This window comes from Podarcis liolepis, assembly GCF_965112155.1.
Source record: "Podarcis liolepis genome assembly, chromosome: 7".
NCBI classification, from domain to species: Eukaryota; Metazoa; Chordata; class Lepidosauria; order Squamata; family Lacertidae; genus Podarcis; species Podarcis liolepis.
In genome coordinates, this window is record NC_139561.1 from 42,968,156 (window position 1) to 42,990,919 (window position 22,764).

General features: G+C 52.5%; 2 protein-coding genes across 4 annotated transcripts in view; one reads left to right on the forward strand and one right to left on the reverse strand.

Moving 5' to 3' along the window:
* Positions 1-14,996, forward strand: SLC22A31 (solute carrier family 22 member 31). 2 transcript variants are annotated; one of them, XM_083513671.1, is made up of 10 exons: positions 1-15; positions 4,808-5,618; positions 6,171-6,274; positions 7,234-7,388; positions 7,603-7,771; positions 10,811-10,956; positions 11,692-11,800; positions 12,312-12,526; positions 13,086-13,197; positions 14,237-14,996. In XM_083513671.1, exons 2-10 carry the CDS (start codon positions 5,259-5,261, stop codon positions 14,664-14,666), a joined length of 1,800 nt encoding a protein of 599 aa, XP_083369797.1. In that variant the 5' UTR covers positions 1-15; positions 4,808-5,258; the 3' UTR covers positions 14,667-14,996. The 2 variants fall into 2 exon arrangements, with proteins under 2 accessions (XP_083369797.1, XP_083369798.1); XM_083513672.1 differs by lacking the exon at positions 1-15 and adding an exon at positions 4,376-4,525 and having other exon boundaries at positions 4,820-5,618.
* CDH15 (cadherin 15) overlaps positions 14,991-22,764 on the reverse strand; it is a 19,963-nt gene continuing 12,189 nt past the window's right edge. For both annotated transcript variants that reach the window (XM_083513624.1, XM_083513625.1), the window contains exons 6-14: positions 21,295-21,423; positions 20,583-20,768; positions 19,789-20,042; positions 18,986-19,125; positions 18,664-18,882; positions 17,948-18,187; positions 17,032-17,168; positions 16,392-16,556; positions 14,991-15,843 (exon numbers count right to left, since the gene is read on the reverse strand). In XM_083513624.1, coding sequence (XP_083369750.1) covers positions 15,646-15,843; positions 16,392-16,556; positions 17,032-17,168; positions 17,948-18,187; positions 18,664-18,882; positions 18,986-19,125; positions 19,789-20,042; positions 20,583-20,768; positions 21,295-21,423 — 1,668 coding nt within the window. In that variant the 3' untranslated portion in view covers positions 14,991-15,645. The remainder of the gene's footprint in view (positions 15,844-16,391; positions 16,557-17,031; positions 17,169-17,947; positions 18,188-18,663; positions 18,883-18,985; positions 19,126-19,788; positions 20,043-20,582; positions 20,769-21,294; positions 21,424-22,764) is intronic.

Consider the following 22,764-nt stretch of genomic DNA (forward strand, 5'->3'; position numbering starts at 1 on the left):
GCAGCTGCAGCAGAGGTAACCTACTGTTTTATTACATTTAGACTCTGCTTTTCCATGTAAAGTGACCAAGGTGGCTTAACAATTAAAAGCTACTTCTAGCCCCCTTGGGATTAGCTGGGGATCTGGAGAAAATATGTCGTCTTTTCTGCTTAGTGTGTGGCCAGTGTCTTGCTATTCTGGAAATATTAATTACCAGGGTGAGAATGGAATGGGACACTTTGTTTAACACCTTTGTGCCGATCCTTCCTCTTAAGATGCTCAGAGGGCTGTTTTAGCCACGCATCGTGAGGTTTGCTCACTTTGGTTTCTGCTGCAAAGATTGTGAAAGAGTTGTCACTTCCTCATTGCAAGGTTTCCATTTCTTCACTGGAAAGAAAGCGTGTTTCTGGCTCAAGGCACTCTGAATTTTGCAAGACCTGGAAACACAAGAAACGGCCTCACCTGGTATCAGATCATTGATCCATCTAGCTCAGGGTGGTCTACTATTTATTTATTGCATTTATATTCCATTTTTTTTCCTCCAAGGAGCTCAAGGTGACAGAGACGCCCTGTTCCTTGCATCCCCCTGTCTGAATCCTTGCAGCAGATGTTGGACACCCCACTGCCTCAAACAAGCAGGTGCTGCTCCCTCTTCCCTTGTTAAATGATCAACCTGACAACCAGGAAGGTGACGGTTTGCATCCCCATCAAGGGGCTGTTCTTCTCCACTGCCACTCAAATGAGAGGCCTTGCAGAGAGGGAAAGCAAAAATTGCTTGGGGGCTGGATCAGGTGTATACAATACAGGGCTAGATAGACCCAAGAGGCTGACTCAATATAGAGCAGTGTTTCCTTCCCTTAAAAATAATTTTTTAAAGGAGTTCTCAGAACAGTCACAGTTGAGGGCGACCCCTGCCAACAATTATTTTGATGATGGCAGGCTATTTCCTGCAGTTAACCCTGGGATTTGATCCACATGGACAAAGTTTCACAGGATCTGTTGCTGCAGCTCAGCTTGCCATGTTCTAAAGATTTGTTTTGCTGGAATAATCAGCTGGTGAGACAAAAGCTGGCTGTGTTGTGTCCTCTCAGAGCACTTTGGAGCGATGAAATAGCATCCTGATTCACCTCTGCAAACAAGAATTTGAAGTGGGTCAAATTGCCAAACAGTCCGGAGATATAAAGAGCAATTTTCAGGACATGTCTTAGCACTGGGTGAGATTCTGATGTTTAGCAATTTCTATCACCTGGGGGACAGAATATTTAAAGACAACGCTGACATGAACTAATGTAGTTGTTTTGCTGGAGGGAGATAACTTCGACGTAGGCTGAAAAAACACAGAACCCATTTAAAGAACATTCTCTGCCCCTGCTCCCACAATAAAAAGGATCATGGGAACTGTAGTTTGTTAAGGATGCTGGGAATTGTAGCTGTTCCTGGGATTGTTTTTTGTTTGTTTGTTTGTTTGTTTGTTTGTGTGTGTGTAAGGGGGGAATGAGCATTAAATGAATGGTATGCATACAGCCAACGTGTCCCAGTAGACAGAACCAGCCTTTGCCCTGCAATACTTGTGTTAAGATTCACCATGACTAGTCTGACGGCCCCACAGTCCCCCAGTCTGTTGAGGTGCAGTGACAAGCTTCTCGCAGGGGTGGAGGCTGTTTGGAGCAAGCACAGCAGCACTTGTCAAACACACTTGGCAAGCTGAAACCTGATATAGGATACAATCACTCAGAGGTAGTAGCCGAAAGAAAGCTGCTTGACCGGAATGTGCTTGCTCCTTCTCTGTCTCAGCTGCTAGAGTGCTAATAATCTTTCCTCCCTCTTCCCCAGATTCTCTCTCCCTGCTCAGATGAGTAAATTGATAAGAGCTCCATTTACAGACAGGGAGGGGCCCTTAGAACAAAGGGCCTTTTTATCAGCAGCCACTCTGTCCCAACTGTGCAACCTCAACTGCTGTCTCTGAGCCTTCTCACTGGGCAAAGTTAAAAGCAAGGCCTCTTCTTGACTCTGCGCTCCCTGCCCCTGCCCCCCCCATCACCATTTAGGAATTAACATTTAAATCTGCATTGCAACATGGAAACATTTCCCCACCCCACCCCAACTACCTTGGGAAAGGTGACTCTAAGAGGCAGGAAGCCAGGGAGGGAAAGCTGACCAGTCCCTGGGATCATATGACTCTCAGGCAATGTGTTTCTAGGACATTAGGTGGCTGGTGAGTGATTTCAAACTCTGTGTCTGTTTTTATGCAATAACAGCTGGGGAGGCCACTCCTCACTTCCCTAAAAGGCAACTGCAAAGCTCTACCACCAGCAGTTCGTTCTGCTATGGAGTAATATGTAAAACACTATTTAATTTTTTTTTGGGGGGGGGGGAAGCATGGGGATTTTTAAAGACTAGAAATAGGGAGGGGTTGTAGCTCAGTGGTTGAGCATCTGCTTTGCACAGAGCAGGACCCAGGTTCAATCCATGATGTCTCCAGATAAGACTGTGGATGTGCCTTGTCTGAAACACAAACAAGAGAGCCACTATGTGTTAGCAGTGCTGAGCTAGATGGCCTGACTTGGTATAATAAGACAACTTCCTATTTTCCTAAAAACAAAAGGAAGTAGCTGTAAGCAGGTTGGAGTTTACATTTGGGTGCAGATCCTGGGTTTGGAGGGGGCTCTTTGCGAAAGAATATTGGGTCAAATTGCAGCACCTGTCTGTTCTAGTTTCTTATTACAAGGGCACACCAAGCTAAATGGTGCACTTGTCAGTCCAGGTCAAGGGCCTATGTATGACCTCCTACCATCTTTCCTGGGTCCTGCAGAGTCTTCCTTAATGTAGTGGGAGAGGCCATCCAATAAAGATGACATGGGCGTAGCCAGGATTTTTGTGGGGGGGGGGCAAGCCTTTTCTTAGGGAGTGCAGGTCTCATTGGGGGGCAGCAGAACCTTAGTTAGCTATGTTTTTATTTATTTTTATTGATGGGGGGGGGCAGCTGCTCCTCCCTGCTCCCCCTTGGCTGTGCTCATGGGAGCTGAATGCAGGAAAATGCAGGGCAGACAAAAGGAAACACTTCTTAACAAAGTGAAGTTAAACTGCCAAACTGGCTCCTACAGTTTGTAGGGATAGTATAGCTGTAGAAGGCTTGGGTAAATTCATGGAGGACAAGGCTGTGTTCTGCATCCACTGTAGGAGACAGTGATGCTTCTGAAAGCCAGTGGCTAAAAACCACAGGAGGGAGGGAGATCCCTTGTGCTCACATCCTGCTTGCAGGCTTCCTGTGGGCATCTGAAGAATGGGGGGGGGGCTAGATGGGACTTTGGTCTAATCCAGCTTCAGGGCAGAAGCACAGCCAAGAGGCAGCTTTGGTCCCTATATGAGTCAGAAGCTGGTGGTGCCCAAGGAAACTTGGTTGAAGGGTGGTTTAAAAAGTGTATTATTACTCTCGCAGGATCAGTGACAACAAAGAGTCTTGTGGAATTGCCTTAAAGGCTACCTGTTTTGGCTTAGTGGACTGCAGCCTGTTTTGCGTGGCGAGTTCCCGCCCCCACCAGGATAAATAAAGACACGAGACACCATGGTTTAAGGTTAAATGGGTGAATTAGGCCACAACTTTATTGAATTCAGGAATGAGAGGCATTGGCTTAGGCATTGGTCCTAACGACTATCCGGCTCCAGCCCATTTGCTGGAGACACGGGGAAGGGTTAACACTATATCGGGGGAGTCTCCTGCCCAGGCACGTCGACTAGGAGCTCCCCCGGGTCACCGCTCAGGGGCGTGCCTTTGGCCCACACCTCCTTAGGCTTTGGACAGGGCCACGCCCCCCAGAGTCCTTTAACGGACCACCCTTCGCTCACTGGGGGGAGGTGATGGTGTTCCTCCCCCCCCATCCTCTTAACCCCTTCTTACCAATGCCTACCGCCAATGCCGAAGAGTTGTGACGAGTTGCTACGAGGTAGGCGAAAAACCAAATGGCTATAAATTGCCAATTGGGAAAAATTCCTACCATGCCCCCTGCGGCGACAGACCGAAGTCCATAGCAAAGACAGAGACCTACCTAAAGTCTACCTAAAGGGAGGGAGGGCAGGAAAACATGGGGGCTAGCTGGCAAAAAGAGGGTGAGCCCCCTCTGCGCTGGCCCTAAATAGGGCAGACATGGCCGGGATTCCCCTGCTCTCACGGGGGGGGGGCTGAAACCAGCCCCCGCTCATGTGGGGGGTGGGCGTGAAGCCCACAACCCCACCTCCTGGGCAGGCCGGAAGTGGCTTTATCAGATGCAGCCCACTCTATCCTCCACAATGTCCAAAGGAAGAATGCTGGACACACACACTGGGTGAGCTTTGCAGAGGAATCTGCCTGGCTTCTCTTTCTAGGGTCCAGGACACAGTACTGGGCTGGATTGCTCGTCCCAAAAAGTCTGCTCCAGCCAGGCTCTTGATCTAAGGGGGTGGGACTTCTGCAATGATCCTCAATCTCCCTCCTGCTTTTGAAGGGAGAAAAGGCTTTTATTTTGCCTACAGCACTCACACTTTGGAACTCCCTGCCTATCACAATCAGGCAGGTGTCTTCAATGACTCTTTTGGGCACCTGCTAAACTATTTTTGTTTAGGCAAATCTACCCAGACATGCAGAATGTTGTAATGTGCTTTAATCTTCTGTTTTGTTTTTGTTTTTAGTTTATCGTTTATTTTAATTATTTTTTAATAATATAGAGAGTAATTTTAACTGGGATTTTTTCTTACTGATAACTTTATTGTTTTATCCTTTTTGTAAACCGCTTTGAAATTTTATTACTATCACGCGAATATATGTTGCCAACCCACCACCTTATTTTCTCAGGTAAATCAACAGGCAAATCTTAGGGAAACGTGTCCGGAATCCTTTGAAGAATCCAACCGGTACGCCTGCTTGGTGTCCTTACGCGACGGGGCGGACGAGAACCAGTAGGCGGCGCTGAGGAAGAGGAAAGGCTTGTGTCTGCGTCGACGAGCCGGCCGTCTAAAAAGCGGGAGCCGCAAGCAGCCCTCCTTATCCCGGCTGCTTTCCCTCGACGGCTCTCTTGGCGCAGTCAGGCCGAGAGGGAGGAAGCGAGCGGCGGCACCGGGGCGAGGACCGTCGAGGGTCGCTGCTTCGCCGTGCGCTCCCCGGTCCTTTCCTCCTTCCGTGCTCCCAGGGGGCGGCTCCCTCCGGCCGGCCTCCTTAAGCACCCGCCCCACCGCGGCCGCCTAACTAGCGAGCCAGCCCGGCGGCGCTGCTCTTTTGCTCCAGGTGACCGTCCTCCCCGCGGCGCATGGACTTCGACGGGCAGCTGCTGCGGCAGGTGGGCGGCTTCGGGCGGCGCGCTCGGCTCCTGGCTGCCGCCTCGTGGCTGCCCAACGTGCCGCTGGCGCTCGGCCTGGCCGCGGGGCTCCTGCTGGCCGCCACCCCGCAGCACCGCTGCCGCCCGGACCCGGCGCTGCTGCCGCCCGAGCTGCGCAACGCCAGCGGGCCCGAGCTACTCAACGCCTCCACCCCGCCCGGCAGCCACTGCCTGCTCTACCGCTACCCGCCGCCCGGGGGCGGCCTCGAGCCCAACGGGACCGGCCCTTGCACCCGCGGCTGGGAGTACGTCCTGCCTGAGGCCGGCCTCCTCTCCACCGTCGTGACGCAGGTCCGTGGGTCAGAAGGGTGCCTCTGAGGATGTGCAGAGTGGCCCTAGGAAAGGGACGGAAGCGGGAGACCCTGGTCCACCTGCCCAAATGACGCCGTGGGTTCTGGCCTAGGCAAAACCTCTCGCACATTTTGTAAAGAGCGGGGAGGGGCTTGGCCTGGGCCTCCAGATTAAAGTAGGCCTCAAATTTAGGGTTAATTTTAAAGTTAAAAATTATCTTGTTACATTTTTGCATTTGATAATTTTTGCAGCTTGCTTTTATGCAGGGGTGAGGAAGGCATTTTAACAAATAAGAGCTGCCATTTGGTAAAATCCATGATTTTTGTTGAACATGAAATTTATTACGGTCAGAGACCAGCTTGATGGTTTTTGTTGTTAACTGATTTTTAGATCATTTTGCTTTTGTGTGCCATTATTTTTAAATTTTATTATGGCTGAGGCCCCAAAAGCTAGAAGTGGCCCCTGGGCATCTCTATATCTATGAGAAGACCTAAAGGCAGGCAACACCACCAGCCTCCTGATTGTGAAAACTCTCCTCCCTTTTTCTTCTAGTGGGACTTGGTCTGTGCCAACCACTGGCAGGTGCCCCTGGAGCAAACCACCCACCTCCTGGGGTGGTTGATTGGTTACATGGCTTTTGGATCGGCCTGTGACAGGTAAAATATTTCCCCATCACAATGCTGCTTTGCCCTTCCTTGAGTTTGTAGCAAGCCTTGCCTGAAGGCTGTGAATCCTCAGTGAGGATTGGAATCTTGTTACCATGTTCTTAATTAGCATCCCAGCGAACCCAATACACTCTTTGTGTACAGCTACTGTATGGTGTTGTGGTGCTGCAGTCTTGTTGAACCAGGATGTTCTTATCCCCAAGGGAAGTGAATGTAATGCTCAGTGGTAGAGCACGGGTTTTGCATGGAGTGGAGCCCAGGTTCAATTCCAGTTGTTTTTGTTTTAATGATAAAATGGCAAGTGGCAGGGAAGATCCTTCTCTTGCTGAGACCCTGGAGAGAGTGTTGTCGCTCAGAGTCAATGCTAATAGTCAAGAGCAACAAAACAGTTCAACTTGGTATTAGAGCCAGTGTGGTGTAGTGGTTAGAGTCCAGTCCAGCATGCATCTTGTTCAGCATCCTGTTTTCACTGTGGCCCCCCAGATGCTTGTGAGAAACCCTCAAACAGGACCTAAGAACAAGAGCTCTCTCCCCTCCTGCAATTTCCAGCAACTGGCATTGAAAAGCATTATTTTCTCTGGCCATGAAGGAAGAGCACAGCCGTTGTGGCTAGTAGCCGCTGGTAGCTTTATTGCCCATGGATTTGTGTCCTGTGGGAGTGAGTTCCACCATTCCATAACATTGCTATTGCAAAGGACTTTTCGAAAGTCCAAGTTAAAAAAGCCAGACTCCCTTGCTTGCACACCCGCGGACTGGTAACTGAACTGGCCACTTCTACCCAGGGGGCTGGAGTGTTTGAGCAGAGATGCAGCCAGTGAGAGCTGTAGACTTTGTACTGGGGCATCTGGCTGAGAGCAGGATGCTGGACTTAGATGGGCCTTTGGCTCTCCTGTAGAAACCCCCCCCCCCAACTTTGTATCCTTACTCACTGCTCTCCTTTGATTTTCTAGGTTTGGCCGCCGGGCCACTTTCATCTCCTCCTTGATGCTGTCCATCCCTCTGGGCATTGCCGTGGCGCTGGCTGTGAATTATGTTATGCTTGTACTTACCCGGCTGCTCTTTGGGGCACTGCTGGCTGGCACCTTCCTCTCCCTCTATGTTGCAAGTGAGTTGCCCTCTTTGCTACCCCACATCCTTATTAGGTCCTCTGCAGATGCCTCTGCTTTCATATAATGGGTTGGGAATTCTGGATCTTTGCCAAAGCAGAGACCTGTGTGTCTCCCGGGCTACCAGCAAACTCTGCCTGCCATGTGCACCTCTCCTGTACATTCTGCCCCCGACTCCATTTCTTGTGTTTCTCACTGGCTTTTCCTCCCCAGGGCTGGAGTTGTGTGACCCTCCGCACCGCCTGGCAGTCACCATGGGTGCTGGTTTCTTCTGGGTGGCTGGGGAGCTGCTCTTGCCAGGGCTGGCGGTGGCTTGCAAGGAGTGGCGGCTCCTCCAGGGGACAATAGTGCTGGGACTCACTCTGCTGGCTGCCTGCTGGTGGTAAGTCTGCCTCTCAGCCCTGAATACGAAGGGGGTGGGAAGCCTTACAATGGAGACACATGACTCCTTGAAATGAGAGGCACAGCAAGCATTGCGGACCTCATGTCAGTGAGGAGATCAGTGTGGTTCTCACCCTCCCGCCGCACTTTGAGAAAACTCTTCCCAGGGTGGGAACTCCCTGTAATTCTCCTGGTGCCTTAAAATATGGGTAGGGAACCTTTTTCTGCCCAAGGGCCACATTATCTTCTAGACAACCTTCTGAGGGCCGCATTCCATTAGATAGAAGCAAAGGCAGGCAGAGCAACACACATTTTGTCCAGTAGACCAGTTTTGGCACCAACATCTCTCTCTTTCCTCCATCCAGGGAAGCAAGAGGCATTATCAGAGTTCAGGGGCACATTCCAGCCAGGCAAAAAACACTCAGGACCTGAAGTTGACCGAGTGAGGGGTGTGGCCTGGGGAGAGTTACGAGGGCCAAATGGAGGATCATATTCAGCCCCTGAGCCTGAGGTTCCCCAGCCCTGCTTTCTCAGAATAAGTAATTTATGCCTATCTGACAAAAGTCCTGCAGCACCAAGAGCTGTGTTAAAGTTGCTCAATCCCCTAACCTGGTGCCCTACAAAACTTTCACCTGACGCTACGCTGTGGTATTTCACATGTGTGCATTGTTAAATATTGCCCACTGAATGTAGCCAAAACACAGCGGTACAGCACACCCAAGGTGGGAAGGGACCCTTGCCTGATGGTGACGGGGTCAGAGGGCAGCGCTTATCCTGTGGCTGCCTGCTGCTGCACATGCACCCCCACTCCTGCTCTGTACATGCTGCCTCCTTTGCAAGATTTCCTTGCAACCCTTCCAGGCAGGAGAGGGTGCTGCTGCCAGCCACTCTGAAGCCTCAGCCCACTTGGCACTTCCTCAGCCTTGCAGAGGTCACTGCCTGAGTGACCTCTTGGTGCTGAGCAAGCCCTCTTCACTAGAGCACCCCCTTGGCAGAGCCCTTCAGTTCAAGGGCTGAGGGAACACACTTGATCCAGCTGCAACTTGGAGCAGCTTCCTTTAGGCTTGAGCAATGTGGGGTGTGTACTGCAGAGGAAGGAGTGGATGTTTAAACATTGCAGGGAAAGGCAGAGTCATGCTGGGACACTTAGGGGAGAGGCCCTGGATCCATACAAGAAAGCACTAAAAAGCACACTTCCCCTTCTTTCTCTCTGCACTGCACAAAGGCAGTGTCCCCAGTTTGAAACCACCAGAGGGTACGGGCCCCTCCAGACAAAGGTGGTATTGTGGGTGTCTTCTGCAACATGTTTTGACATAATAGTAGTGCATCAGTGGCAGGTTTGTTCTACTTAATTTTTCTCTGCCATCCTGCCCCAATGCTGCCACATTATTGCTCTCCAGAGGGGCCATAGCACAGCAAAAGCAGGGCAAAAAATAAACCAGAACACTTGCGGCATAAGACATTTCAGGGCTGTGCACTGTTTGGAAATGAAGCAGTGTGACTGTTCCAAAACACCTTCAGGCACAAACAGTATTGAGTGTGGGATCCGGTGTTGTCAGGGGTTTAGGAGCAGAGGCACGGGCAAGGGAGGAAACAGAGAGCGAAGGGGAGGAGGCAGAAGAAAAGATGAGTGATGACGACGACCCGAGATCTCCTAGTCTTTCCAGTGAATCAGAGGATTCACAGAAAGGAGCACCAGTGGCCAGGGCAAGGGGGGAGTCTAGGGGGGCACCCCAGGAAGATAGAGCCAGAGGGGACTCAGGGGGGAGCAGCTGGAAATCGGGACCAGCGTCACCGCCAGGAAGCAGGGAAGAGGAAAGGAGCCAGGGGGGAAGCGCTGGCAGCTCACCACAGGAGGGAGGGCATGAGTCAGGAGTGGCCACACCTCCATCGGGGAGCGAAGAAACGGTTAAGAGGAAAGTGGAAGGTTGGGCGCGCACGCCAAGTTCAAATGCAGAGGAAGGCGGCGCAGTAAGCAGCCCCGAAAGGGAACCAGGTCCTAAAGCCCGGCGCAAGGAGGCAGGAGGGTCCGGGTCAGCGTCAGAAGAATCCCGGAAGGAAGAAGCCCCGGGGGGTAGAGGGACCCAGAGGAGGACAGTCAGGCGGAAAAGGTGGAGCAAGGCTAGGATATTAAGTTGGTGCACACGGGGCGGAGACTCAGACGGAGCTTCGCCGATCTAGCTACTAGACATAGAGTTGCGCGCAGCAGCGTGAGAATGGAAACTGTAATTCAATAAAGACTTTTACTTAATGATCGCTGGCTAGCGTGATCCTCTGTGAGCTAGGATCTTCAAGCAGCTCTGACAGGTGTGATGGTCCTGTTAGCAGGATGAGCACAAATCCTCATGAACACCCAATAAAATGGATGTCCGGAAGGGGGGGACCCCAAGTTGCTGTTATGTAATACAAATGACTCCCTCACCCTTTCCTCCCTCTCTTCCTTCTGGATTTTAAAACACTTTCTGGTTGGCAGGCAGAGGCCATTAGTATGGCTCACTGACCTAGCAGCAAAAGGCTGCACAGTTCAGCTGTTTCTCGCTACTTGAGATGTGGCAAGTTGACTGTTCTTCTGAAAAGCCCCCATCTCACCACACAAGCCACACTTCCTTAAACACCACCTAAGGAGAGTTTTCAGTGTCATATGCACTCCAGGCTCCCTGCCCCCCATAGATCTTCTGAATTGGTTCATGCTTGGGAACATAACCATCAGCTTTACCCCCCCCCCCACCAAAATTCTTAATAATAAGAATAAGAATACCTGTTTTAGATTTTTAATAAACTTTTGGTTGTATTCTCCCTCCCTCTTCTCCCCTGAAAGTTTTGCCTTGTTCATTTTTGCACAGTGTGGTTGTGGTTACCCCTGTTTGTGTAGGCTGTAGCCAAGAGGCTGGGTTTCCCAAGAATATCCAGCAAGCTTTGGGTAGCTGCTCTCCATGTGGGGATACACTGTCCAGAATGAAGGAGCAGCTACGCTCCAGCTCTGCCTGCCAGGATGCCACCGGTCATGCCAGCAGTGCTTGTTCTTCTTTTTTGGGAGCAGGTGTCCTGCCCTCTCCCCCGAGTCGGGCCGCTGGCTCTTGGCCACTCAGCAGCTTGAGGAAGGCAAGCAGGTTCTGCACGATTTAGCCCAGGGCAATGGAATCCGCCTGGAGGATGACTCCTACACTTGGGAGCACCTGTTTGCAGGTGAGGTCTGAGGGGCTAGGCTTGGCCCTCACTCTAAGCCTTGCTGCTTTATCAGTTTCTGGCTTGGAGCAACGGGGTGCTGGGTGCTCATTTGGATCTCAGGTTGGTGGGGCTGGTGAATATCTGCCCTGCCAGGTTACTTTGGGTGCAAGGTACGCCATCCCCATGCAACCGGAGGCTGGAAAAAGCACTAGTTGCCTTTTCGGGATCAATACCTCTTGACCCACTGTGAGAAGCAGGTGTGCAAGCCGTTAACATAGGTGGATGTGTTTCTCTGATGTGGGTGGAGTTTTTTGGTCCCCTTGGAGGAGCCGGTCACCTTCCAGGTGAAGATAGACTTCCATCCCCCATGAGTGTTAGTCATGCTGGATGGGGCTGTTGGGAGTTGTGAGTCCAACATCGCCTAGAGCACAGCTGGAGAAACTTTCCCCCTACCCCATCAAGCAGGCCAGATCCCTGTAACTGCCCTCTCAGGCCAAATTTGACAGGAAGCAGGGCTGTCTATCTGTTACCTGATATCACAGTGGCTTCTCTTTGAAGGTGTACTCTCAGCACAACTGTGGTTTTTCCTGCATTGTTGAGAGATTATTTCATTGTGTTAACGTTTTGCTGTTAGTATAATTGAATGCCAGTATGTACATTCTTCATGTCAATTAGTTTTTAAAAAATATGCTGCGGGTTTCCTGGATTAGTGGTGCTGGTTGTCTCACAATATGTTTTTAATTCTGTCTCCAGAGCTGGACAACCTGTCTGGAGGGGCCCCTCGGCCACAGTACTACAGCATCTGCAAGATCTTCCGCACCCGGGTCATTTGGAAGAACAGCCTTATCCTGGGTTTCACCGCGTAAGAGCCTGATATGTTGTGGGTTCTTTGAGAACTGGTTGTGGGACCTGGGAGCTGTGCTGGGAAGTGTTGGCAGCCACTCTGAAGTTGCGGTGGTGGTGAAATCTCCCAGCATTGATGATTAGTTGCAATGTCTTCCTGGAACCTCCACGTCCAGAGGCAGCCTACCTTTGCATACTGTACCAATTGCTAGTGACCAACAGTGGGAAGAGGGCTGCTGCTTCCCCGCCCTGCTGCCAGTAGGCTTCCCAGGGGCATCCAATTGGCCTCTTCACAGACCTATACATTTGATCCTCTTTGCTATCTGTCCTGAGTTACTCACAAGCAATGCTTCTCCTCTTGGGCAGGGATTGGGAACTTCCAGCCCATGTGCCACCCTCTTTATTTGACCCACGGGACCCATATCCCTGCTCATACTGTCAAACTCTAACCCCTGGTCCATCCTCCTAGAGTCACTGCAGAGCATTTTATCATCTCTCTGCCCCCGCCTCCTGTCTCCCCTACCGTCCAGGTTCATTGGGAGTGGGATCCGCCACAGCTTCACCCGCAACCTGACCTCTTACGCACCGGGCTTCTACTTTCCCTACTTCCTGCTGGTGGCGAGTGAGGCGGTTGCGCTCCTCTTCCTGTGCCTGACCGTGGACCACTTTGGACGCCGCGCCGCCCTCCTGCTCAGCACCATCCTGACGGGCGTTTCATCGTTGCTGCTACTGGCCTTGACTCAGTGTAAGCAGACAGTGATATGGGGGAGGTGTACCACAAGTTCCCAGAAGAGACCCCCACCCCACCCCTCCCAGGCTCTCTTCTCCTGGCTGGGTTTAGCAGCCACGAGCCATCCTCATCTGTGCACATGCACTTGCGCGAGTTACCTGCTAAGGAGCCTTGGGCCTGGAGCTGTGTCCCTCCGAGCCTGTGTACCTGGCTCTGTTTTGACCCCTCCCCGCTCCCCAGTGTTTGCTTGGCTGGAACAGTTCTTTGACCTCTGACATGGCCTCTTGCTTGCCTGGTTGGAGGGGTGTGGCAAGTGTGTGGGGAAGTCTGCCTACTGCACCAAAGGGGGAAATGTGCGTATGTCACTCCACCTACTCTGGCCCTCTGGCCCACCCAGCACTGGCATGTGGCCCCTGGAAAGCAGCCCAGAAGGGAATGTGGTTTTGGACTGCCATGGGTTCCTCTCCTGTGCTGTGGTTTGCTCTATGAAGGGCTCTCTGGGCCATCCACTTTGGTTAGCAGCTGGGCAGACCTCCTGCTTAGCCTGCCTGCCTCTCTATTCTTCCTCCCTTAGACCTGATGTCCTGGCTCATTGTGCTGCTCTCTGTCCTGGGGATCCTTGCGTCACAAGCTGTTTCTGCCCTCAGCGTCCTGTTTGCCGGCGAGGTGCTTCCCACCGTGGTCAGGTGAGGCGTCTCTCCTCTCCCTGCATGTGCTGTGCAGGCACACAAGGCCTAGACTGTATACTGTAAGTCGTCCAGTGTTCCACTGATGAAGGGCAGTATAGAAATGTAATTATACTGATGAGGATGATAATAGACTGACAGGCCCAGATCCCAGAGTGGGAGGGTGACTGCTGCATTATCTCGGCTGGGGGTTGGGATGGGAGGAACAGGAGAGGCCCAATTTGCGCAGGTCTACCCAGATGAAGGGTCCTACCCAAATAACGGGTCCTGTGAACATTTAAATCCCTGGTTGCCGCTGGGGAAGAAGTAGGTCTGTGGTAGAGCATCTGCTTTGCATGCAGGAGGTCATATAAATACAGGAATCTGCCTTCTACGGAGTCTGACCATTAGTCCATCTGGCTGAGCGTTGTTTCAAGGGGTTCGTACCCCTGCTTGCTTTGCTTGCCAACCATGCAAATCCTCCCAACAGGAGCAGTGTGATGACAACCTTACATTTTTATGTATATAGGAAGATATACTGCCAGCGGCAGCTCTCTAATTAAGATGTCATTGGGGTGGAATGTGGGAACTTCTGGATGCAAAGCAGCTGCTCTCTAGCACTGGGTGGGCCCCCTCCTGAAGCTCCAGTCATCATTCTCTAATGCTGGGTTGCAGGCCTGGTAAAAGCCTTCCTGGGCATGAGGCCACCCCGGGGAAGAGGCTGCCAGCCAGAGTTTGACACTGATCTGACCTGGCGAAAGGCAGCTCCTTTGTGTGTTTCTCACACAGCCGCACTAGCCATTAAAAGGAGGAGTGGGCATCTGTTTTGTAACACAAAAAATGCTCAGTAAAAACTACATTTATTTTTTTTGAGGAGTGGGCTTGGGGGAGGGAGGAAGACTTTGGATGTGGCCCACAGAGTTAATCTGGTGGGGAGCCCCACTCTAACCTTAGCTGCTGAGCTTGTGCCTTATGTAGCCAGACGGGACTTCCTCTCTTCTACCCCCCTCACCCTGCCCAGCACTTGTTCCCAATGCTGCTGCCCTTTTCTCTTCTGCAGGGGTGCTGGGCTGGGCCTCATCCTGGCCGCTGGCTTGGTGGGCCAAGCCACAACTCCACTCATGGAGATCCACAACAGCCATGGCTTCTTCCTCCACCATGTGATCTTCGCCTCCTTCGCCATCCTGTCGGTGCTTAGCATCATGCTGCTCCCAGAGAGCACCAGCAGGCCCCTTCCAGACTCTCTGCAGGACGGGGAGAGTCAGCACCGGCCCCCGCTCTTCCGCTCCAGTCAGCGCCAGCGCCACAAGGACCACCTGCCGCTGCTCTCCACCCGCTCCACAGCTGGCCCCTACGACCCCGACAGCTACGCCCGCCTTGTCTCAGCCACCAAGAAGATGCTGGGCTCCCACCATGGAGCCAGCTCTGGGCAAACAAGACCGCTGCTCCCGGCGCGCTCCCGGCACAACAGCACTCTGGAAGGGATGTAGTGGCCTGGACTGCATGCCTTGGGGCAGCGAGGAGGGTGTTTAAGTCCCCCTGCCACCCCATTGAAGGACTGCACCACGTTCCTAAAAACTGGAGTGAGGCTGTGAGCACAGAGGGCGGCTGGCCGTCACACAGGATCATCTGCCTCTTGCCCCCCAGACGTTTGGGGCTAGTATGGGAGTTGTAGTCCAAAACACCTGGAGGGCGCCAGCTTTTTGGATTCTCCTCTCTCCGTCTCGCAGGGAAAGAGCCACTGCAACCCCACCCTTGGTGCCTTATAGGCTCTGGTGCCCCCAAGCACTTCTAATAAAAAACTGTGTGACACCTTTGTAGCTCCATCTTCAACTGCTTTATTTCCAGCTGGCCTTCCTTCCTTCCCTCACTGTTCCAAAGCATCCTGGATCTCTTTCTTAAGGGGTGCAACTGGGGCCCAGCAAAGTGTCTTGAGTCTTCTGCCTTAGCCTGCTCAGGAAGGGGGGGGGGTCCAGAGCCCCCATCTAGCCCAGTGGATGTCCCTTCATCTGGGGGCTCCTGCTACGGTCTTCTCCCCCCTACCCAATTTTCCCAACCTAGGTTGTTGTGCTCAGAGCCTTGGGTGAGAATGGCCAGAGGGCTATAGCAAAGGGCCCTCATCCCTATCTGTGCCTGGGACTCTGTGACTAGCATTGCCTTCCCTCCCTGCTTTGGGCTGGCTCTTCCCAGGACATGGTGCTGACTTCCTGGAGCACCTGAGTTTAAGGGTCGCTGGTCCCCTCCTTCCCCACAGTGGGCAGTGGTTATCATCTGTAAGATGGCTGCCTGGGGAAGTAGGTGGCATAACAGGAAGGGGGGTTTGCTGGCAGTGGGGCCAGCCAAAGACCAAGAGAGTAACTGGGCTGCGTGGTCTCTGTCCACAGCTGGCAGAGTCCAGCACATACTTGGCTGCTGGAACGGCCTCTCCTCTCTCTCCCTTTCCCACCCCCCATCTTTCCCCTACCCCCGCTATTGACCGTACAGCTCTGCCAGGCGCCGGAATCGTGGGCCCCATTCGTTGAGATAGTCGTAATCCTGGTCTTCGTCGGCCAAGCTGGAGAGGATGGAGCTGAGCGAGCCGCCGGCCGAGCCTTCGCCCTCGTAGTCGTAGATGAGAGCCGTGTCGTATGGAGGCACACTGGGGTCGCTGTCGGCCGCCTCAAGGCCCTGCAGGGGGAGGAGAGCCAGGGGAGCTCAGCAGAGGACCACCAAGACAAACCACATTCTAAGGACCCTCTCCCCTTAGCTGAGACTTGGATAGTGACAAGCGGGAGATACAATTTTTAAATGACTAAAATAAGATTTAAAAGTTCTAGTTGCAGCCCCCATGGAGCCAAAAGGGCAAGCTAGCTGCTTGCCAGGCCTCCTTTTTCCTAGCCATTACCCCTTGCACCGCAAGGGGGGGATGCCTACAGCTCTGCAGCAATTGCTGGACTCCCAATTCCCAGCACAGCCAGAGGCCAAGCATGATGGGAGCCAGGAATTCGGCAACAGCTACCATTTGCCAGCTTCCCCACTCCTGCTTCTTCAGGCCCTGCAGCTTCTGGATAACTTGTGCCAGCACCGAACTGAGAAGGGGGTAGCTCTGTGTGGCCAAAATCAGGGAGGGTTCCCCCCCCCCACTTCCCGCTCTGCCCCAATTGGCCTCTCCCATCCTCAACAGTTCCTCTCCCCACACTGCCATCCTCCCAGCCCCTGATGTGTCTCTTCAGTACCTCGTTGATGAAGTCCTCTATGTCGGAAGGACAGGCAGGCAGCCGCCGGGGGTACTGAGGCAGGCTGTAGCTGTAGGGGGCGTCCCTCCGGTGCGGCGGCTTGCTCCGAAGAGATGGTGGGGGGAAGAGGTCGGGGTTGCGTAGCTGGTTGAGGTCGTAGGCATCCTGAAAGGCAGGAAGAGGGACCTTACAACCATGATGTGTGTGAGAGAGAGACACAAGGCTTCCTGGCCCTGCTGGGGCCTGGCAGATGAGGTTTAGAAGCAGGGGAGGATTCAAGTTGGGAGACCCCCAATAAAAAGTGCATACAAAATCCTGTTCTCACTATGGCCAATGGGAAGCCTATAAGGAGGACCCGAGTGTGACATCACCTCTCCCCACCCATAATTCTTGGCCACTGGCATTCAGAGCTCTCCTGCCTCCAACAGTGGAGTTACTACCAGCCGTTGTGGCTAGCAGTCATTGGCAGTCTCATTTTCCATAAATTTGTCTAGTCCTCTCTTAAAGCCAAACCCAGTTGGCGATCACTGCTTCTTGTGGAAGGGAGTTCCATAGTTCTTTAAGTCCATCATAAATTGTTCAGGCTGCCTTCTCTGCCGTGCTCTCCCACCTCACCCCCACATATAATTTGGGGTCTCACCTGGTCCTCTTCTCCGCCACCTTGTTCGTTGTAGTTGACGATGTTGTCCCTCAAGTCATCCTGAGAGCCCCCCAGGAGACCCTTGTGGAAGGCCTGACGGCGGGAATGCTCCAGCGCAGCCACCAGCAAGGCCAGGACTGCAAGCAGAGAGGGAGAGGTTAAAAGCAGCAGGAGCCGTGTGTGTGTGTGTGTGTGTGTGTGTGTGTGTGTGTGTGTGTGTTTGTGTGTTGCAGAGTATCAAAACGTCCTTTCCCCAGCCTCCTGCAAGTAGGAATGAGCAAATATCTCAATTCTGGTTTCTCTCAGTTTTTCATTTTTGTCCGATCCTAAATTCAATTCTCCATATTAGTTTCCTTTTTTTTTTTTTAAGTCCTCATGGAATTTTTTCAGCAGTTTTGTGAGAATTTCTCCTCATATGCACACCATTATGCATTTTTTCCTAATATGGGGTGTGTGTGTTGCACAGCAATTTTCCTTAATATATTACATTTTCAGATGGATGGATGGATAGATTACAGCAGAAAATCAATGCAGTGTGAGAAAAGTAATAATTAGTACTCAAAAGGCCAGTGGAAGCAGAAACGATTCTCCCCATTTTTGGAGAAGCAGCAGGGAGGACTTGATGAAAAGTTCCAGAGCAGGGGCCCAAGTTCCTTCCAAAAAGGCCTTGCTATTTGTGGTGGCTGCCCAGGCCTCTGCATAGCATGACACGCAGCTGCTGTTTGGCAGCTCCTACTCATGAGCAAGTAAGAGACGCAAGAAGCCTGCTCTAACATTGTACCTCGGGTCGCACTGGCCAGGCCGGCCCTACCATTAGGTTGAGCTTGAGGGACTGAACCACATCAGACATGCCCCAGCATAATGCCCTTTTAGGAACAAGCCCTGAATCTCACGCCAGAAGGCGTGTTGCACTTACGCAAGAGCAGGATGGTGCAGCTCAGGATGATCATCAAGGCCCCGAAACTCAGGCCTGCCACAGCACCCACCACGGCAGCGACGTGAGCCTGGCAGGAGCCCCACTTGTCACAGGCGCACACAGAGACATTCAGGAGCTGCTCTCGCACCTGTGGCGGTGACCCCGAGTCACTGATGAGCAGCGGCAGGACATGGAGCCCTACGTCCACTTCTCCTTCAGTCTGCAGCAGCGCATGGGTGTCTGTAAGAGATGGGGGAGTTTCAGGGAGGAGGATGGAGAAAGCAGGCACCTGCCTGTGTCTATTCTTCTGCACCCCCCTCCCATAATGCTTTCTGTTACCTTTGCAGGAAGACCAATCCAAGTGGGTCTGAGGGGTCCCAGGACAAGGGGCCCACTGGCTGGCTTACTTGGGGGCAGCAGCAATGGCAGAAACAGCTGTGCTGAGGGACAGGCAGTGCCAGGAAGCTGAGCCTAGCTGCCACTTTAATTTCCCACAATACCTTGGAGTGATATTGAAGGAAATTAAAATGGTGGCTGGACTTTGTGGTCCAGCCTTGCTCAGAGAGCCAGGTCATTGTACTTTTTTTTTTAAGTTGGGGTGCTCAGGCTCCTTGGAATTGACTGGGAAAGCCAAACACTGATGCCATCCCTAGTTGAATCCCTTTCCCACCCTCTGCTAAATGTAGGAGTGCTGACTCCCACCAGGTCAAGGTTACCATTGATGTGTCCGAGAGTCCAATTCTGAGTCATGTCAGGGCTGAGGCGAAAGTGGAAGGGCTCAGCGTGGGGAGCCAGGTCGTCGTCAGTGGCACTCAGCACCAGGCGTCCACCCTGGCTGCATAGCTCGCTAGTCACCGGAAGCAGAAGAGGAGCATGGTCGTTGACTTCCAGCACCTCAATGGACAGGGTCCCTGTAGCTGTCAGGGATGGGTTTCCTAGACAAAAAGCAGGAGAACGTAGATGCATTCCTGTGGGAAAAGCTTTGATTGTGACTAGGGCTGGCCCTAACAATAACCACTCTCTGCCAGACCTTCTCACCATTATCGCTGGCCAGGATCTGCAAGGTGTACCAGCCGCCTGGGAATGTTGAGCGTGGGGGAACTGTCTGTCGTGTCTGCACCAGGCTGGAGTCAGGGTCCACTTGCAGCCAGCTGGCCAGGTCAGAGGCCTGGAAGTACCTGAGGATGCAGGTCAGAGAAAGAGACGCTAATATTGTGTGTGTGTGTAGTCATGAAGTCACACTCTGTAAGAGCAGGGAAGTCACACTCACCAGCGTGTCACACACATCTGGGAGGCAAATTGGGCTTGTGTGGTGGAGGAGGCACCTTGCAGAGGCTCATACAAAACACTGCCATGACAACTATGCTCTCCCCTGACTGCTGGAGGCCGTATGCCTTTGAATACCAGTCACTGGGAATCACAATGGGGAAGAATGCTGTTGTACTCAGGTTTTGCTTGTGGGTATCCTATAAACATCTAGTTGGGCACTGTGTGAACAGGATGCTGGACTAAATAGGCATTTGACCTGATTCAGCAGGACTTTTCTTCTGTTTCCGCAAGTTGGTATGTTTTTCTTCTCGGCCATAAAGGCTAGAGACTTATTTAAAACAAAAAGGGGAAGAGGAGCTGCAGTTCTTGCAGCGCTTAGTTTTATGCCAGGCACCAAGCCATGCCTTTGGTCTGCAGCTCCGGAAGGGCAGAATCCCACCAAGCCCTGGAGGCCAACCCTGCCAGGGGGTTTTCTGCTCCCTTCCTCTTTAAAATCACCCGCCTGCTCCCAATGCAGGCTAACCTGGAGTATCTCCTTGGACGGTAGCCTGAAGCCCTCTGGCCCAGCTCACCTGAGTTGCTGCCCTTGCTGGGTGTCTGGGTCACTGGCACGGTAGAGGGTTATCTCTGTGCCAGGGGGTGCACCTTCATTCACGCTTCCCCTCCAGGGATTCTCCCGGAAGAAGGGGGCTTCATTGGCATCGAGCACGTGCACCCGCACTGTGGTCAAGGCCCTGGCAGCCTTTGGGGCAGACAGCTCCAGGGGACTTTGGTTCTGGACAGAGACAAGTAGTTCAAACCGGTCCCGTTCTTCGTGGTTGAGGGCCTGACGATAGGGACAGAGAGTTGGTGAAGCCGCGGTTAGTGGCGTGGGACCCTTTTGCTCCCATCGTTGCAAATCCCTCAAACAGGGCCAGCATTCCTGCTTCCCAGCCTTTTCTCTGTCTGCTCTGTTTTGAGCTTCAACCAGCTATTGATAGCTAAAGCAAGAGTTGCAAGAACTCAAATCCACTTTGCCCAGAATCCTGCTCCCTTCATCCAGGAGGACTGGCGACTGGTTGTGGCCACCCTGTGCTGATGGACCTGCCCTTAGCGCATGGTGAGAGATGCTCTTGTTATCATTATCTTGCTTGCTTAAAGTTTGGGATTGTGCGCCTTTATTTAAACTCTACAAAGACAGCTAGCCTGTAAACCCCTCTCCCCTCAAAGTCCACACCCCAGGCCTCATATTTAGGGAGGCTATGGCTACTCCATGGTGAGTGGAACGCACTCTGTGCATGCTCATCAGCACCCAGTGCTTTGGCCATTGTTCCCAGGTGCTCTAAACAGGCTCCAGGGATGGGTCCAGCTGAATGCCATTCCTTACCTTCACCAGAGAGATGACGCCATCGTTGGTGAGGGGGTCGGTGTGGATGGCGAAAGCCCCATTGGGGTCCCCCTCCAGAATGGTGAACTTAGCCAACCAGTTGGGAGAACCAGGGAGGTCCTTGTCTTGGACCAGCACCCGCCCAATGACCACGCCTTGCTTGTTCTCAGGGGCCTCCATGGAGAACTGCAAGAGAAAGGGGGTGGGTGGGAGTTATTCAGTACTTTGGCCTGGCTAGATCTGCCAGTGCACACTTTGCAGGGCACAGTCTTCCCCTTCTTTCTTGTTTTCGATGGAGAACTGGAGAAGGGGCAAAACTATGTGTGACATCTTGAACTCTTTGTGGGGGAAGCATTGGGAATAAACAAGAATGATAAATAGAAATTGGATGCTGCCAAGGGGCTTGGCAGGAGCAGCCTGTGCGCTATGGCCCGCACTTGATGCGTTTTGTGGGCTGCACTGATTCATCGGCATGGATCACTTCCTGCTTCACAACTGGAGTGGTTTTTGTTGCTGTTGTTATTATGCAGGAGATATTGGAGAGGCTAAACAAAGCCCTGCTCCACTGCACTCTCATGCCCCTAACTTCATTCAAATGGAGCAGAAGGAACTTCCAGCCACACCAGCTAGATAAAGAACCCAGCCAGGGTCCTTTATAGTCTCCTCTCCCACCGGTTCTGCCTCTTCAGTGGGTGGGGGTTGGACTCCCCACCTCTTTCTCCGTGAACTCGGGCGGGTTATCATTTATGTCATCCACGTAGATAACGGCTGTGGCGGTGGTGGCCAGACCCTCTCCGGACATATCTGCCACTTGGAGTGTCAGGTTGTAAATGCCGATGACCTGCGTGGAGAGGAGAAGATAGGTGACGGTGTGGGGAAGAGGGTACGAGCCAGAGAGGGAAGCATACCATTCACACGGTTCTAGGATCTGCCTATTCCTCCTCCCTGGGTTCCATACCTACAATACCTTTCAGAAAGTTGTTTGCAGTTCTCTATATGTTTGGACACCTCTTAAGATGCTGTAACTCTTAAGATGCATGGCGGTTCCAGAGCCTGAGTAGCAGATTTTTAAAAAATCTATATTTGGATACTGTCAGGGGTTCAGGAGCAGAGGCGAGGGCAAGGGAGGAAACAGAGAGCGAGGGGGAGGAGTCCGAAGAAAAGATGAGTGATGACGACGACCCGAGATCTCCGAGTCTTTCCAGTGAATCAGAAGATTCACAGAAAGGAGCGCCAGTGGCCAAGAGCAAGGGGGGAGCCTAGGGGGACACACCAGAAAGAAGGGTCCAGAGGGGGTTCAGAGGGCAGCAGTTGGAAATCGGGGCCAGCGTCCCCAACAGAGTGCAGTGGAGAGGAAGGGCGCCAGGTATCGAGCTCTGGCAGCTCGCAGCAGGGGGGAGGGCATGAGTCAGGAGTGGCCACACCTCCATCGGGGAGCGAAGAAACGGTCAAGCGGAAAGTGGGAGGTTGGGCGCGCGCGCCAAGTTCAAATGCACAGGAAGGCGGCGCAGTAAGCAGCCCGGAAAGGGAGCCAGGTCCTAAAGCCCGACGCAAGGAGACAGAAGGGTCCGGGGGGTCAGCGTCAGAAGAGTCCAGGAAGGAAGAGACCACGGGGGGCAGAGGGACCCAGAGAAGAACGGTCAGGCGGAAAAGGTGGAGTAAGGCTAGGGTATTAAGTTGGTGTACAGGGGGCGGAGACTCAGACGGAGCTTCGCCGGTCTAGCTTATAAGACGTAGAGCTGCACGCAGCAATTGGAAAATGGAAACTGTAACTCAATAAAGACTTTTATAAAGTGAACGCTGGCTAGTGTGATCCTCTGTGAGCTAGGATCTGGGAGCAGCTCTGACAGATACGTCTGGGCATCATTCTGAATCAAGATGGTGGAGTGAAACTTTAAAAATTGCACCAATTGAAACCCCAATTTCAAAACTGCACTGATTTTTGCTGTTGTTTCTTAGAATTATTCAGCAATGCTGGGTGTGAGGCTACTACTGTCAGATAAGTTTAAAAACCTAGTTTTCTGTCCCACCTTTCTTTCCAAAAGACGGTAAACTAAAGGTAAAGGGACCCCTGACCATTAGGTCCAGTCGTGGTCGACTCTGGGGTTGTGGCACTCATTTCACTGTATTGGCCGAGGGAGCTGGCGTACAGCTTCCAGGTCATGTGGCCAGCATGACTAAG